The sequence below is a fragment of the Nasonia vitripennis genome, chromosome 2 (assembly GCF_009193385.2).
Source record: "Nasonia vitripennis strain AsymCx chromosome 2, Nvit_psr_1.1, whole genome shotgun sequence".
NCBI lineage: Eukaryota > Metazoa > Arthropoda > Insecta > Hymenoptera > Pteromalidae > Nasonia > Nasonia vitripennis.
The window spans coordinates 10,891,066-10,908,952 of NC_045758.1; the positions used below are offsets into that span (position 1 = coordinate 10,891,066).

Below are 17,887 nucleotides of genomic sequence, written 5' to 3' on the forward strand. Positions count from 1 at the left end.
CCGATTTCTCTCCGTTGAATAACGTTTCTAGCTTCTCACGAGTCCTTATTCAAATTTTATAATCTATTTTTGTCTGATCTCTCACACGCACACATGTATCGTTCATTTTTGCTCGAGAGATATTTTTCGTGTTACTTTTTTCTCTAATTATCATCATAAACAATTTTCACTTAAAAACAAAAAGAAACTTTTCACCCGCCCTTTGAGAGTCGCGCAGATTTTGCGTCGCGTTTCAAGGGGCGTGAGGTAACTTGGATTAAAATTTCTAACTGCTAAACAAACATAAAAGTTTTTTACACTAAAAGATGATTTAGTTTTTTGTTGCAAGATAAAAGCATATTGTATAAAATAAGATAAACACCATTCAGTTAAATCACACGAAGTGAAGAGCCCCCCCGTCAGGCGGGCAGCTTCCTGCTTCGAGACACGCGCCGTGTCGCGTTACGAAAATGTATAAAAACCAACGATTAAATTAAAAAAAATGCGCACGCAACTGCCGCTGCCGGGGGGCGGGAGAGGCTATCGGGTGTTTCAGAAAGCGGGAGAGAGATACTTATTATTATAGAGACGATCGCGATACTCATACAGTATTTGTAGAAATACGACAACGAAAAAAAGACTGAGCAACCGAGTGCAGGTCCCGCTCCCCGATTAAAGCTCTCCACTAAACCTCACACGATTACACGCACCTTAAATCGCGGACAATTATACTCACATTCAAGTATCACACATGACGCTTAAAAACGAGCAAAACCAATAAGAAACAAAGCATAGAGTCAGTCCGTCCTGCTAAGGCAAGCCTGTATTGTGTACGAGCCAGAAAAGTAGCGAAATCTTACAGGAAACCGCACAAGGAGCTTCCAAGGAGCATAAGCAAAAAAAAAAAAAAATGAAAAGTCAAAACGTAAGCAGATTGTTAATCAAGCCCAAACTTTTTCCGCAGAGATGTGTTACTTATCGAACAACATTTACGACTATTACAACGTGTCTCAAGGAAAGATCACGATCCCGGGTATCGACGACAATGAGGAAATGGGTCTTACAGACGTAAGTCCAGTTCCCGTGGAGAAGTACCTGATTAATTTTTTTTCTTGTCACTACCAAAACCCCTGTTCCATACCACCCCCCGAACGCCCTTACAACCCCAACGTAGAGGGCATTTTTCGAGTTGTATTAATTTACTCCTTTTTATATCCACTATTAAATCCACCAACGGTTATTTCGCTACATGCATCTTGGGAAATGAAGTAGTTACCCTTGGTTTTCTCCTGATAGTTTTAAAAAATTTTTTTTTTATCTCGATGAGAATAGTAGTTGCCATTGTATATTCATGAACTTTCGAGTATCCAACTACCATTTTCAAAGTATAAGATGTATTATCCTTACAGTAGTACTTTATACTCTAAACTTTCGATATTGAACCTTTCAACGTTCAATATCAAATTTTATTCCTGTTGGAGCTTACGCTCCAAGATATTTTGATTTTATATAGATGATTTCATTTTTTTCTCTCTCTCTCTCTCTCCCACTCTGTCTCCCCTGCAATCTATCTCTGTAAATTACTTTTTGAATTTGGATTTCATTAGTTTTGCCTGTATAATATTAATTTCCTGAAAATGTTTCTCTTAATCCGAACCATCTAGAAGATACAAAAAGAAAACGAGATTCCCTAAGAATTGCTGAACAACGCGATGGTGTAAAAGTCCGACGGTTGTTCAGTAAAAAAGTTGTACAAAACTGCCCAAAAAGAACTACTACGACACAGAAAGGCCAGAAAAGCCACGGCAAATGGCACTGGATCTGCGAAATAATAATATCACACACGTATGTCCGCGAGATAAGAGTCGTCGGATCTTGTGTTTACGGCACCACGGGACATGATTTAAGAGTCCAAGAACCTAAAAGAAGCTGCGGTTCATAGTGATTCGAGCGATCGACTACACGTACGATGCTCGTGTTTCAACGTGTATATTATATCAGAGTCATTATCGCCTTTATTTCCACGTGTATGTCGATTTCCATTACCGCAAAAAAGGTCAATGAAAAGTGACACTCACTTTGTAAAAAAAACAGAAAAAAAATGTACTCTGCAGTCAATTATGTCTATCAGAAAATTCTGCTTCATACGCTTGACTCTCTGTGCGCTTCTATACTATATCTGTTGCTTGTCATATATTATTATCATGTGCTTCGGAAAATATTCGTCACTGCCGCTTAAACGCATTTTTCGCAGCTTGAGACTATCCATCGTCTTAGTGCTTAAGTTTGTACTGCTTTTTATGTGTTTTACCGTCTTGTCCTCGTGTGTACATATAAATGTTTAAACGCTTATCACGTAAAATATCTAAATGTATCGAATGAAAATTAATCTCTTCGCAAAATTACGAATTCTTGAATCTGGCGTAGATAAAAATTGAAAAATCACGAATGCAGGTACTCATGCGATTTTCTTCTCTAAAAAATAGAAAGCCTTCGACGTCTTGGGTTTCACCCAGGAGGAAAAGGACGACATCTACAAGATCACCGCATCTGTCATGCACATGGGTGGCATGAAGTTCAAACAGAGAGGTCGCGAAGAGCAGGCTGAGGCCGATGGTACCGAGGTAAAATCAATCAATTTTTTTATTACTCTTATCATATTCCCTCGCTATAACTGTCGCATTTCCAAAATGAACGCTAATCAAATATGTAAATCGAACCTCAGGAAGGTGAGCGCGTGGCTAAGCTTCTTGGTGTCGATTGCCAAGACATGTACAAGAACTTGCTGAAGCCAAGGATCAAGGTCGGTAACGAGTTCGTCACCCAGGGTCGTAACAAGGACCAGGTCGCCTACTCCGTCGGTGCCATGTCCAAGGCTATGTTCGACAGGCTGTTCAAGTGGCTCGTGAAGAAGTGTAACGAAACCCTAGACACCAAGCAGAAACGTCAGCACTTCATTGGTGTACTGGATATTGCTGGTTTTGAAATCTTCGACGTGAGTATACCACACGGTTCACCAACAACACCTACACAACAACTATTTCGATTCGATTCTCGTAATTTTCGGATTATTTTGTTACTTTCCGTTTATTTCTACATTTGACAATCGAAGTGTTATTTTACTCACTAGCAACAAGAGAATCGAATCTGATAGAACAAGCATCAAAACTAAAACTCGAGTTCATAGCTGCATTCTTATTTGAAAGAAAAATTAATCAAAGAAGAGTTTTACTTTTGATGGCTTATACTTCAGTCCCCATAATAGTACAGGAACACCCTCGTGAGCCACTTTAGGGATTTTCTCACTTCTGCATCGTCGTTCAATCCACACCTCAGATGCAAAAATGACAGACACGATAAAACATCAAACCAAAAATCGTTATCAACAGACATTCTTTAATCATCTCCAATGACAAACTCCACACGCATTCATATATCAGATCTATAATTTATTTCGTAAACCCATAGTACAACGGCTTCGAGCAACTTTGTATCAACTTTACCAATGAGAAATTGCAACAATTCTTCAACCATCACATGTTCGTACTCGAACAAGAAGAATACAAGAAAGAGGGAATCAATTGGGCGTTCATTGATTTCGGAATGGACTTGCTCGCTTGTATTGAGCTCATCGAAAAGGTAGATGATGTCCCCCGAGAAGCCCCTGGTTTTTTGTTCTCCATCTCCTATCAAGACCCCCGACACTTAATTTGAGAACTTTTTCTTTCTCAGACCAGTGTGTCACGAGCCTGTTTTATATAAACTCCAAATTGGCGTGGAAACCAATTGAATGAACACCCTTGTACAGATATGCAGCATATGAATTTATGCTACCAGCATGTGATAATATGATTCGAGTCATCATATGTGACTTACATTTCTACCAGAACACTTGAAGTTTACTCACTTCAAATGTGATGCGAATTCTCACTATTATCCCACCATCCAATATCGCATCTCTTAATCTACCCGCACATCAGCATGAATTCTCGATTCTTAATGTCGAGAATGCCCATCATCATAATATCCCTTCATTGATGAATTTTGAGTGTGATCGATGTTCGATGTTACAATCTTCAAGCTTTTAAGGAACGTCGCGTACGTGACCGAACGTTTCGCTTCGTTTGGGAGGTGAGAGAGAATGTTGAGATGAATTTTGAGCAGCAGGACTTTACAGCAGCGAACATTCGTTCGAAAGGTAAATTTTGTTATATTACCCCTCTTACCCCGCGAATGACTTTCTACCCCCGAGATTTCCTTCGGACATTCCAAATCTGCTCACAGATCACAGTGGACTTTTCGACTTTTCCTGCAGAAAACCCTTGTACCAAGCAAATCATCTCTCGATGAACGAGACGTAGTCCATAGTAACAGAAATTTCTAGCTTGTGTTCTTTCTAAATAATTTCATAGATTCTTATGCATTGATTCAAAATTTGCTAGAAATCTCTGTTATACTTGATGTATTTTGGCCCTAGTTGTTGGATTGCAAAAAAACTCAGCCTAGAACGACGAGTAGAGCATGCAATCTCTAAGCACTGAGCAAAACAGTGCGGTCATTCATGCACATATAAGTGTAAAAAGTCATACGAACCATGAAGGTAGTTGAACTCGAGGCAGACCCTTGAAGATCATTCCCATAAGCCATATACGGTACCTCACGACCATTTAAAAAAAATCCATTAAAGGATATAAAGTATAGCAAATCTAAAGACAGATGCTAACTTAGCGAAAACAAAAAAAATCAGTAAAAAATCTGACATTGTCTTGCCCTTTGCTCTCGAACAGTTTAACAGCTTCGAGCAGCTCTGTATCAACTTCACGAACGAGAAACTTCAGCAGTTCTTCAACCATCACATGTTTGTCCTCGAACAAGAGGAATACACGAAAGAAGGCATTGAGTGGTCCTTCATTGACTTTGGCATGGACCTGCTCGCGTGTATCGAGCTTATAGAGAAGGTACTTGACGAGCCGAGCTCTCGCCAACGACCAGAAAACAAAAGCAGCATTACAAAAATGCTCGATTGGTTCGCAAACGAGACATTCGTGCCAATCAGAGTTGAACGGTCCAATGAGATAAACAACACGACACAAGGGCTTGCTATATCGGCTCCGTTGTTGCTCACTCACGTTCATACTCAGCGGCCTTTAACGCTTTAAGACAGCAAAAAGTGTCCGAGTTGAAAGAATCGTGATCGTCCACTGTTTTCAAGTTTTTTTCTCTGTCACCTGTGTCTGTCCACGTGTCCGTCTCTCTCTGTCATCCCAAGTGTGATACTGTCTGCTTTTTTCACTACCTCCTTTGAATTTGTCCGTAGTTTTAAGCAATCCCTCGCTTATGACCCATGTATATTGACTCTCCCTCTTCGAGCTGAACATTGAGTATCATTCACTGATACGTCTACACTATATCGTTTGAAGTTTTTACACCCCCCCCCCCCCAATATTTCAGTTCTATTGCGAGGACAACGTCTGAAGACGAGGATTGCTCATCTTGACAAACATGAATAGCAATCATTTCCATGCACACTTGACTAATTCACCGAACAAATACGTGAAAAAAGAAACTCCTAACACTGGTGTATAGACAATACCAATTGTTATTACGGAACCTTTTTTTTGCCCTCTGCCTTTACCGCATGCACCTACTCCGAACCGCGCAGTTCAACGGCTTTGAACAGCTCTGCATCAACTTCACCAACGAGAAGTTGCAGCAATTCTTCAACCATCATATGTTTGTCCTCGAACAAGAGGAGTACACGAAAGAGGGCATCGAATGGGCCTTCATCGACTTTGGCATGGATCTGCTCGCGTGTATCGAGCTGATAGAGAAGGTACTTGACGAGAGCCGAACTCGCTGATCAACTTCTGACAGGCAGAGAGCAATAATGAAACAGAGAGTTTCTTTTATTCGCTCCGAGCAGAAAGTTGAAGGGAAACACAGCGAGTTATATCGATACGAAAACGAACTGCTTACATCGGTTCAAAACTGTGTTCGTCTACTCGTCTCTCTACCTCACCCAATGCTTTGTGGAAGAAAAACAACGAGAACGACAAAAAAATGCCCACACCAGATAATAACGCAGAACTGTTATCGTCTATACTCTCATGTCCGCACTCGTCTATATAACTGTGACTGTCCTTGTGTCCATTTTTGTACGCGTCAAAATGTGATACGTCCTCTGTTTTAATGTGCAATATTTATCCAATGCTAATTTATCCGCACATCCACACTTTTGTCTCAATCGCTCTGACAAGAGTAAATACCATTCATTCATATGCTCGAGGCTTGCGTCTTTCAACACACAACACGACGCAGACTCAACTTTTGTTCGTATGTCTCCCTCTCTCACGTTCGAGTGATATGATGTCTCAACGTGATTCCGCAGACGAGTATTGCTAACGTGGATGGCAATACATATCAGCTCACACGTCTCTTATACAGCCCTTACATGCCCAAGAATATCCTAAGCACGCTTGTCTGTTTTTTTTTATCACATCACATGTCCTTTTTTGTCTTACGCCTATCTGCCTATACGCCGTGTGCTACTTCAAAAACGCGCAGTTCAACGGCTTTGAACAGCTCTGCATCAACTTCACCAACGAAAAGCTCCAGCAATTCTTTAACCACCACATGTTTGTGCTGGAACAAGAAGAGTACCAACGCGAAGGAATTGAATGGTCCTTCATCGACTTCGGCATGGATTTGGCCGCTTGTATTGAACTTATTGAAAAGGTATCAGTAAAAGCAGGAGATTGAGAGAAAAGCACGAGAGCCTGAAGTAGAAAATAAAAAATAAACGTGGATCGAGACTGAAGCATCGAGGAACATTGGATTTGAGCGAGGAGATTGGGAATGCCTGCATTGTTTGACATACACACACTTCGGAAGCTTGAGCAAGGATTTGTTTTGTGACGCGCATTTTTGCATACGATACATAAGTGAAGAAAGGTACAAGATACGAGTACCCACTCTGCCACTGGCTACTTCTCCCGAGTTTCTCCTCTTACTGTCTCTTCAATATTCCTCATCTCTTATACTGAGTATTCCATGATTCAAGCGACGGGATTCGTTGAAAAATATTATCCACGAGTCGCTTACCGTGTGGAAGTATATCTTCAACGATTTCTCTTCGTGAATTCATTGGATACGAGTGTCAGGAGATCTATTTCTATACCTCGTTTCGACAACAGAATACGAAAAAGGTCGAGTCGTTCTTATCTACTATCCACTATCTTCGATCTCTTCTTATACATACAAAAAATTTGTCTCCACACTGTTTCGCCTACCTTCTACCAAAAGGCGTAACAGAAATGCCTTCAATCCGTCATTGTATCTAAAACATATAAAATAATACCAACGGCACTAATAATCGTGTCTGTTACCCCGAACATTTTTACGTAATACACTTTCATGATGCAGAGCCGTGGATCGACTTTAAAGATCAAAAACAAAATTTAAAAGTTCGATCCTGGCTCTCATCAACCCTTGAAAAGGTAAAACATATTGCAACATACGTAGTGCTCTGAAGTGTGAGCCACCGGCGATCGTGAATCGTAACAAGACATGATGACGATTCCCGATTCGAAATGTTGGCAATATAGCAAACAGGTTTAAGGACAACTTGGCCACGAAACTTTTAACAGTCCCCCCATACTCATTTTTTTCACCATTACTTGCACATCTGGCAGAAACAGTAAACTGACCGCTGTCTTGCCTTTTCTGTTTTTTTTTTCTATGTTTTTGTTTTATTCGTCGACGCACTGCACGAATTCGAACGAAAAAACACACGCACACACAGTTCAACAGCTTTGAGCAGCTCTGCATCAACTTCACCAACGAGAAACTTCAACAATTCTTCAACCACCATATGTTCATCCTTGAACAAGAAGAATACCAGCGCGAGGGTATTGAATGGACATTCATTGACTTCGGAATGGATCTCCAACAAACCATTGACCTCATCGAGAAGGTACAACTCGATAATGAAGGTCACTCCGATCGATACTTCATCGGAGTTTGCAAACAAACAATTATACATAATGCAAAGTGGAGATGATGAATCAGTTCGACAGTCGATGATTGTAGATGCATACTTCATTAACAACTATCATATCGCAACGAGCATGTCACTACTAACTGTCTGTACAATCTATACACACCCTTTCGAATATCTTTCACAGATTTTCTTCTTCTACTCTCTTTTCTATACTCTCTTTTCACAATTTCGACAATGAGTAATAGTGTCATATACGTCATGAAGGACTGACGCAAACTTTTACTCATGTGTTACTTCCATCACGCGAGTACTCGATTCGCTTTTCAACTTGCTCATGAACTTTGCGATGAAAACAAAAGATTACGACACGAAATCGAGTACTTGCCGAACGAAAAAAGACCGAGACGTTCCTGGTACTACAACCCTCTGGCGTCGATGGAAGCCACAACAACAAGCATTCTTATCGATGACCACATTCTCTCTATCTTTCTATCTCTTTCCTATTGTATTTGAACACTTCTCTTTCTCTATGTGCCTCTCTATGTGTTTTGCGCATTTTGAATGGGGGCGTCCACTTAAACGGACGTCCAGTTCAACAGCTTCGAGCAGCTCTGCATCAACTTTACGAACGAAAAGCTTCAGCAATACTTCAATCACTTTATGTTCGTACTCGAGCAAGAAGAGTACGAAACCGAGGGCATTAGTTGGACCTTTATCGATTTTGGTATGGACTTGCAATCCACGATCGAACTCATCGAAAAGGTAAGGATTCGCTTCTATGCTTTTTACACGTATAATCAATAACACACGCAGCAGCAGCAGCGTCAGCAGCATCGCAAGCAGCTCGAGAGTGCTTCTAACGTTGTAAGCCTTATTTGAGGCTTGCTCGTAATGTAATTATATGTTTTCTTACAAAAGTATGTATGTTATAAATGTTCATGTATGTGCGCTTTTTTGTGTTGATCCACGTCTCCCTGAGTTATGTTTATTGTCGCAAAAGATCTTTCTCTTTCTGAGGAAGAGAATATTTTTATTTACTTTTGCAACAGTAACGGAGAGCTTGTGTTACTATGTGTTACAAAAGTTTACAGTTTTCTAGCTTATTTTTTTATACAGGGTGAACTAAACTGCCGTTGAGTACTAGAATTAAAATTTTTGAGCACTTAATCGATATGTTAAAACAGCTGGTTTAGTTTATTCAACATCGAAAAATAGCTTTTTAAAACTCGTTCAACGATTGTAATACACATTCATACGTTTCTCTATAGTAAAGGTAATAACTGTTTTGATGAAGAAAGCAAACCTAAATCTTTGTCGCAAGAATTATTACTTCTTCTGTTTATTGTTGCAAAAAGAATTGTTATTTATTTTTATCAGCAAATTTTTCGAGTCGAGGTATCACCAAACATAAGAATGAGCTAAGTCAAATCCAATTGAACTCGACGAGAAAATTTGACTGTTTTCATCATGACTTAAGCAAGCACTAAGAGTAGCGGCGATCTATTAATTGCGTCAATGCAATCATCGCCTTCATCTCGTAGAGTTTCACGTAAAGTAGAATTTCACGTAATGATCACATTATATCATGAACGTAACAGCAGTAAAACAAATCGTAATAAAATAAAATTTTGGGCAGCTTTTGAACTGCTAAATTTTTTTCTCGCGCTGCAGTAAAAATTCGTGTATATGTTATCTATACTTCATTCATCGTAAATTTCATCTTGAAAAAACAAAATCAATTAATTAACCCGTATTTATCAGCGAATTTAACATCAAAGCCAAAAACATGTAAATTTGAAAAAAGCGTAGTCGCGCGCAAGTAAAAAGTAATATCTCTCTGAAAGTGTACGCTACTCTTGGAAATGCTGAAACCGCCAATTAATAGCCGACCTGATCGCGGTATACTCACGCAGAACGTTTGTTTTTTCTTCTTTCCTCTCGTAATAGCCCATGGGTATCCTCTCCATCCTTGAAGAAGAGTCTATGTTCCCGAAAGCCACGGACAAGACCTTCGAGGAGAAGTTGAACAACAACCATCTCGGCAAGAGTCCCAACTTCTTGAAGCCCAAGCCGCCTAAGCCAGGTCAAGTAGCGGCTCACTTCGCCATTGGTCACTACGCCGGCAACGTAAGTTATCCGACCGCAGACGCATTGAGATTCAATTTGAATGTATGACTGACCTTTATCGGCTCTTGGAATGATTCAGGTACCTTACAACATCACTGGATGGCTCGAGAAGAACAAGGACCCGTTGAACGACACCGTGGTCGACCAGTACAAGAAGTCATCCAACAAACTGTTGGTGGAGATCTTTGCCGACCATCCTGGCCAGTCCGGCGGTGGTGGCAAGGATGCCGGTGGTGGCCGTGGTAAGAAGGGAGGTGGTTTCTCCACTGTCTCCTCTTCCTACAAGGAACAGTTGAACAACCTGATGACCACCTTGAGGGCCACCCAACCTCACTTCGTACGTTGTATCATTCCCAACGAATTGAAGCAGGCCGGTGTCATCGACTCCCATCTTGTGATGCACCAGCTCACCTGTAACGGTGTGCTTGAAGGCATCCGTATTTGCCGTAAAGGTTTCCCCAACAGGATGGTCTACCCTGACTTCAAGCTGCGGTAAGCATATCACTCGTTTAAATCCCCCTCTTTGACTCAGTTCTACGGTTTACTTAACAGCTTTTTCAGATTGTTGCGAATGTTTATGATTTCAATTATTGGGAACAAGAATCTGTAATTGCTGATTTACTATACTTTTATATTCGGACACATAGTAGTTTAAGAATCCCTTAGTCTTAACAATAGTAATAATGATGAATAAGCAAAACTATCCGGAGTTACACCTAAAAATGAACGACTTTGGTAACGGTTAATTTCTTGGGGTGCAGTTACATGATCTTAGCTCCGGCTGCAATGGCGGCTGAGACTGACCCAAAGAAAGCTGCGGCTGCTTGTTTCGAAGCGATCGGTCTAGATCCGGACAGCTACAGGATTGGTCACACTAAGGCTAGTTGAAAAAATCCCTGTACAAGCAGAGTTGAACATAACACCCTTATGCGTGTTTGAGGTCTTCGTCACCCCCTTGTATCTCTCCAAGAGTAAAAACACCCACATCACTCGACAGTAGATTTTGTAACAATAATACATTTTGTTGTATCCACCGTAGAAACCCGACCCAATTAGATGAAATTTTGCTGAGTAGATTGTTGAATTTTTCGCGTGAATACCTACACAATATATTGAACCAGTAGATAAAAACGCTTCAGCCATCGTGCTATGTGTCCATCATACGAGTTATCATCCGTTAATATCGACATTATAGACTTTCACCTTTTTTGATATTATATATCTCATGTATACCCATCACCGCGTGATTAAACCAGAATTGTTGTTTTACTCCACAACCATAATATGCGTGTTAGTTTTTCAATCCCGATTTTTCAATCACACATACACACTCCACATGCCACTTCTTCGAACAACGATAGCGGAGAGCAGCAGCGCAGAAGCAGCAGAGCAGCCGAGAAAAAAGAATATCGTTAACCACCCCAACCCTCCTAGTAGTATTTCTTACCCCCTTATAAAGTATTTAGATTATTAATAAGTCTAGACTAGTAGTACTATTTTGTTTAATAGTAATAATCCGTAGAGCCCCCCTGTATCTATCATTTAACTGGCGTTTTATGTCCCTGTACTAATCCGGGCTGAATCCGGCCCTCTTGTTTTCTCTTTGTGCCGACAACAACAACCCTCTAGGTACAAAATCATCGCCCCAGCTGCCTGTGACAAGGTCGGCGGTGACCCGAAGAAGTGCGCCGAGGCCATTCTCGAGAATTCCGGTCTTGACCCTGAGCAGTATCGTCTTGGACACACCAAGGCACGGTTTATCATGTCTAGTTTTGCCGATTCCAGCAGAGCCGCTCTTCTCTATCACTCTTTTCTTTTATGTTATACGTGTCGTTCGATTTGTTTTCCAATAACTCGTCAAACGCATTTTCACCGATTCGCTTGGATGATATACTTTTATCTGAAAAATCGTAGCTTTGATTGGTGAAGATGCGCGTTGACACAGGTTTTATTGATCCACGAGCACAATCTCGCACAAACCCGATGGAACGGGCCGAGTGTTGCAGCCTGCTTGTGATTGTTGCATCATCCAGATATATATGTAGAATTTAGTCGTAGTTGTGTGTGATTCCCTTCACCCAGTAGTTGATCACCAGGCACCAAAAACCGTATAGACCGTTATCTGTTATACGGATCTTTGTAGTCTTTTCTGACGAGTGGATGTCTCTGGATTGCACGAAAGAAAAATTAAGCATCTGAAATTATTCAAGCTTGGTGTTAATTTTTCAAATTCGTGAGGAATACAATGATCTCAGCAGATGTCCTCTCAGCAGCATCCCAAATCCCAAGTATATGTAGCACGTAAGATGAAACCAAAACGTAGAACGTAAAAAACCCTGTCCAATATCTCGTACGTACCGTAGATGTTAGAGGACGATCTTGAACAAAGTTTTGAGTCAAAAAGAGATCGTCCTAGTGTTAACACCATCGGTGTACTTAGAAGACATAGTCATTAAAAAAATATAGATTGTCTTCGAGGTACACCGTATGCAAATCCCCCGTCCGCAATCTCGTAAACCAGACGATCGAGACTGCAAATAATCTAACAACCTCGACCTTTTTTGTTCTTTTTTTATATGTTCGTCCATTGTCCATGTGTGTGTATGTACCCCACAATGTAAATGTCCATGACGCAACGCAGATACAAAATTCTGTGCGCCAAGAAGGTCACAGACGGCATGGACCCGAAAGTAGCCGCTGCCATTATCCTCGAAGAGACCGCATCACCCGATCAATACCGTCTCGGTGCCAGCAAGGTACTTGCACGCCTGAAACGAAATCCTCGATGATTACGAGCGAGGATTCTATCCTACTTCTCTTCTTCCACTCTCTGTGCTCCTATTGACTAATCCATCGCGAGAATTCAAATCGCCTGGCGATTAACAAACGTATTCAATGACCGAAAGCTATGTATTCTCTCCTTGCGCAATCTATCCGAGCAAATAATCCAAGAAAACAAATAACGAGTTGTTCCAGTGAAAAATTCCAGCCCCGCTGGTCTTCGCTGGAAAACAACACTTCGCTTGAATAGCTAATAATAGTTCAGAGCATTGTTGAGAGAGAAATTCTCAAACTGACAAATCTTGGAATTCGTATCTCTCGCTCTCACGAAGCAATAATTATTTAACTTTCAGAAACTGTAGACTACTCACACGCAATTTGTGACTAACGAGTGATGAAAAAATCTCTTTTACATTAACCAAACGCTAATACGCCTCTCTTCAGTTGCAACTGGACGACGACAGTCTGGAGTATATGAGCGACAGATATGGATCACTATATTGATTAAGCGAACGAGCCCAAACTGTCGTCTCCAGCAGAGAACAGGTCCACCGTGAAAAAGTGGACAGAGAGATGTGGGCCGAAAGTTTGTTAACCGTGCGCTCTGAATGCTCGACCAACAGGTATTCTTCCGCGCCGGAGTCCTGGGTCAGATGGAAGAGTTCCGTGACGAACGTCTCAGCAAGATCGTCTCCTGGATGCAAGCGTTCATTCGTGGTTACCTCGCCCGTAAGGACTTCAAGGCCCTACAGGAGCAACGTCTCGCTCTCCAAGTCGTACAGAGGAATCTACGCAGATACCTCAAGTTGCGCACCTGGCCGTGGTGGAAGCTTTGGCAGAAGGTCAGGCCTCTCCTCAATGCCACTCGCATCGAAGACGAGCTTATCGTGAGTATTGCCCTTTCTTATACGATTAGTGTTTAGTCTGGTATGTAAGTTCTGAAGAAGACTCTATACTTGGAAAATTTCGTATTTGAAACGATTGATGACTGTTCGAGTTATTTTCATTACGCAATTGCTCGTATCGCGAGCTATTCTTATCCAATGCCTAATGAATCAAATTGTATTAATATGTATATTCGTGTATTCATGAATCTTTTTAATCGCAACGGAGTTTTATTTAGCTCCTTTGATTCACCGGGGTATTAATAATTTAGACACTCGTGTACACGGTGAACATCCAAGAATACTGGATTCCGAACAACATCTGAAGTTTAAATAGCATCAAAACAATCGCGGTATTTCTTATTATTATTTACGCTGCTATATCAGAGAATTTGAAAAAGTATGGCTCAGTTTACATCATCCAGCGATTTGAATAACATCTTTCGGAATTACTTAACTTTTTACTTTGGATCATCGCCCGAGTTTACGCGAATATTATATTTTAAGATTATGGATGCAGCTAAAATTTTCCTGTCGTTAATTTCTCGCGTTCTCTCCCTCTTAGGCTCCTCTCAATTTGTCTCACAGCAAAATTGCAAACATTTTCTCGAAATAAGCGCTTAGCTATAAATCGCGGACGTCATATGAACGCGAAATATTTAACGATCGCGCGCGCTATCGTAGATCAAAAATAATATTCGATCGCGTTTTGAATCATTGACACGTGTATACTCGTAACAAATCGAGCAACGATTTAACTGATTCAGCGTCGACAGGCTCTCTCTACAAACACGTCGTTAAAGAGTCGAGTGTCGGGTACTTGAAAATAAAGGCGCGATAGGATTTAAAATTTAACGATCGGCTTTAAAAAAAGTGCAACGTTTACGTCTTCAAAAATTCTCTAATATTAGCGTAATCTACACAATGCAGGGTAATAATTGGCGTCGGCTCGAGAGAAGAGTCTCTCGTTCTTGAATTTCACCGCCTCCAAATACGTCTTCTTCTCCAGTGCACACATGTAGCATATAGCATCATCGCGAGCATCAGCCTCGATTCGACTGGAGAAAATTCTCGGGTCTTCATCGCGCAGCTACACAGACACGCACACGCATAGTGTAGCCCCCTCTCCCCGGCTATCCGAACGCGCGATTCGCCCAATATTTTTAGCCTCCCTCTGCTTCTTAATCAGCGGCCGCTGCGGCGGTTGCAAGAGAGATCGCGTTCCGAGATCGGTTATAAATATTTTTCAAGAAGAGCCATGAGGGAAGAGAGGGGAAGCGAGGAGTATAGCCTCCCCGTCGCCGTAGACTTGGTAGAAAAGTTCGGAGCCGCGGAAAGCTCATCGCAGTTCTCGACCCGCGACACGCTCGTGAACACACGCGCGCAAACGCACACTCGACGATAATAAGCGTATTTATTAAATACGAACGAATTCGAATTCTTCACTCCACACGCATGCCAGACCGTGTGTTCGCGCTTCCTCTCTCGCTACGAATCCCCGGTGCACATCGAGGCAGGCTCAGAGCTTGCGATAAGAGTATAATACACTAGTTTAACGAAGTCGTGCTTGCGCTGTTTTCTCGCGGCTTCTGTAGCCTCACGCTCGCGACTCTTCACGTTCATTCCACATACTTGTACTATTGAGCAAAGACTGAGAGGAGAGTTTGGGAGGAGACAATTAGAGAGAGAGAGAGAGAGAGAGAGAGAAACTACACTAACGGATTATTGAAACGATGGCTGAAACGAGTGGTGACTTACAGGCAGCGGAGGAGAAGGCACGCAAGTTCCAGGAGGCCTTCGAGCGCGAGGAGAAGATGAGGATCGAACTCGAGGAGCTCAACACGAAACTTCTCTCCGAGAAGACCGAGCTCCTCAAGCATCTCGACGGCGAGAAGGGCGCTCTCTCCGAGTACCAGGAGAAGGCACTCAAATTGGGAGCCCAGAAAGCCGATCTCGAGTCCCAACTTGCGGTGAGTACCTCTATTATACATGCATTTCTTTTTCTTCGATTTTCCACGCGCTATTTTTAAAGCGCTAGAATTCCGCTGGAGTGTGGGATGGATTTCCGTGTTCGCGTGGGACGGGGCTACGGCAATTAATTATGTATTTTTAGTTCGTTCGAGGAGGAAATACATGTGTATCTTCGAGTGTCGAAGGGGATAAGTTGCGGGTAATTTAAAACGGAATCGCCCAATTTAAACCGTTGCAAAACGATCGAAATATCCGTAGTACACGCAAGGACGCGGAAATATTTTGCAAATAAAAATCATTGGCTGAAACTAGGCTAAGGGCTCGCAAGATAAGGCCGACAGGAGGAATTCCGCTATGGCTCAACCGCGCGACGAACAGTCGGAAAAGCGAGTGTCGCAATTTTCGTCATTCGATTTCGCTTTGCACAACGCGATCGATAAAGCGTCAATACCGATTTAGAAAAGAACCGCCAGAGCTTTACGAAAGCTCCGATCTCCCCAAGATTTCCGGCAAAACAGACTCGCTCGAAAATAAGCTTTAGCGCGACTTAGCGATGATTTCGCTGTTTATTTCCAAAAGCACGAAATCGAAGCCATCTGCTGCTGCTGCTTCTGCTGCCTCGGGTTCAAACTTCGTTTTACGAAAAGTACCGCGCACGTAAATGCTGCTTTCTAAAAATACGAAATAGCTGTTACGAAAAAATCTTACGCTCTCTCTTATAAATAAAGTCCAGCAATTCATTTAAAATCTAACTGAAGAAAGCAGCCGAGCGAAAATAGCGCGTACCTATAACTAACGCGTAACGCCGCGACACGATAAACAAGCTGCAGCGTCAGTAGTAAGAGTCGCGCTGCGCTCGGACGTGTCGTATATTTCTTCCAGTAGCTCCGCCGTCGCATTCTTCCGCCGGTATACTTATAACCCCGTCTAAAATTATTCAATCCGCAGGCGATACTTTTTCTCCTCTCCAGAGAGAGAGAGAGAAAAAAAAACGCTATTCGAGATTCGAATAAATATCGCGCGATGACACATACCTGCTGCCTACACGCTGGGCGCGAAAAACACGGGCGAGTTGACAGACGACTAGAATCTATGGTCCGTACAGCTACGCGGCGTTAGTCACGTTGCGCGCAATATTTAGCGCTTTAAAATTAGCCGAAAGAAAGAAGAAGAAGGAGGGAAAAGAAAAATCCAGAAACAGGGGGATACGCGATATCTGGAGGAAAGAAGCTAATTTCGGGGGAGAGACTCATAGTCGGTTACGCGATGCTACCGTCTTATTGCGTAGGGGGGCCGCCAATTAATCAGCGCCTACTCAACTACCGCGCGCGAGCTGCAGGGACTTTGTATTGCGAGCTTTATTTATCGAGCGAAGCTGCGCTTGGCTGACGATGATGTTGCCGCCGACGTTTTGGAACTCTAGCCTAGGTGTGATCTAGTTCGTTTAATTGGACTCCGCGCGTGGGCGACTTCGGAATCCGTGCTACACGCTCGACTCGAGAGTCTTTGCTAATACACTCTGCTCGCTGCTATTTCGACGAACGAGTCGTCGAAATTTTGAATTCAAATCGAATTATTCCCGCATGCAAGTCCGAACTCGCCGTTAACGGCAATCGCCCGCTAGCCCGCGGTACACGCGATCGAGCCCACACAGGCTTTCTAAATTTACTCGCTCTTGCGGGTTATTAAAACTGGGCGTGGCTGCGACCCTTCTTGTGCGCAGTGGACCCTTCCTGCACGCTGCAAGTCTCTCCGCGGCCGGAAGAGAATGGGAACAGGTGTGGCGATTATTAATAGAGAGATATGCTTCTCTCTTTCTCCTGGCAAAGAATGAAGTGGAACGATCGGCAGGAGAGATAGCGTGAATGAAGCCGACGCTGCCGCGTGAATGAACGAGCTCGCGATGAATGAGATAGACAGCTCATGTGTGTACTTTGTCGCAGAGCTACTGTCAACTACTGTCCGACTAATTTTAGATATTATGAAAATCGCTCCGTTGAGTGCAAAAATAAGCACCGCGACAAAGTGTCCGATGATGCCGAGAATTCCGAGCGAATGAAGTCATAAACTTAACCGAGAGAGAGAGATAGAGAGAGAGAGAGAGAGAAAGAGAGCCGACTGGAACACGCGTATAAATTCGTCATTC

The 17,887-nt window shown here is 42.3% G+C and overlaps 1 protein-coding gene across 37 annotated transcripts in view; it reads left to right on the top strand.

The window, feature by feature from the left end:
• LOC100123633 (myosin heavy chain, muscle) overlaps positions 1 to 17,887 on the top strand; it is a 35,037-nt gene that overhangs the window by 10,500 nt on the left and 6,650 nt on the right. For 6 of the 37 annotated variants that reach the window (XM_032596737.1, XM_031922934.2, XM_031922939.2 and 3 more), the window contains exons 9-17: positions 2,466 to 2,603; positions 2,705 to 2,974; positions 7,781 to 7,951; positions 8,570 to 8,740; positions 9,926 to 10,105; positions 10,185 to 10,597; positions 11,735 to 11,855; positions 13,510 to 13,773; positions 15,531 to 15,740. In XM_032596737.1, the coding sequence (XP_032452628.1) occupies positions 2,466 to 2,603; positions 2,705 to 2,974; positions 7,781 to 7,951; positions 8,570 to 8,740; positions 9,926 to 10,105; positions 10,185 to 10,597; positions 11,735 to 11,855; positions 13,510 to 13,773; positions 15,531 to 15,740 (1,938 nt within the window). Of the gene's footprint in view, positions 1 to 943; positions 1,048 to 2,465; positions 2,604 to 2,704; positions 2,975 to 3,447; positions 3,619 to 4,766; positions 4,938 to 5,641; positions 5,813 to 6,543; positions 6,715 to 7,780; positions 7,952 to 8,569; positions 8,741 to 9,925; positions 10,106 to 10,184; positions 10,598 to 10,866; positions 10,985 to 11,734; positions 11,856 to 12,746; positions 12,862 to 13,509; positions 13,774 to 15,530; positions 15,741 to 17,887 lie in introns of all 37 variants that reach the window. The other 31 variants (XM_032596740.1, XM_032596747.1, XM_031922941.2 and 28 more) reach the window with 18 other exon arrangements.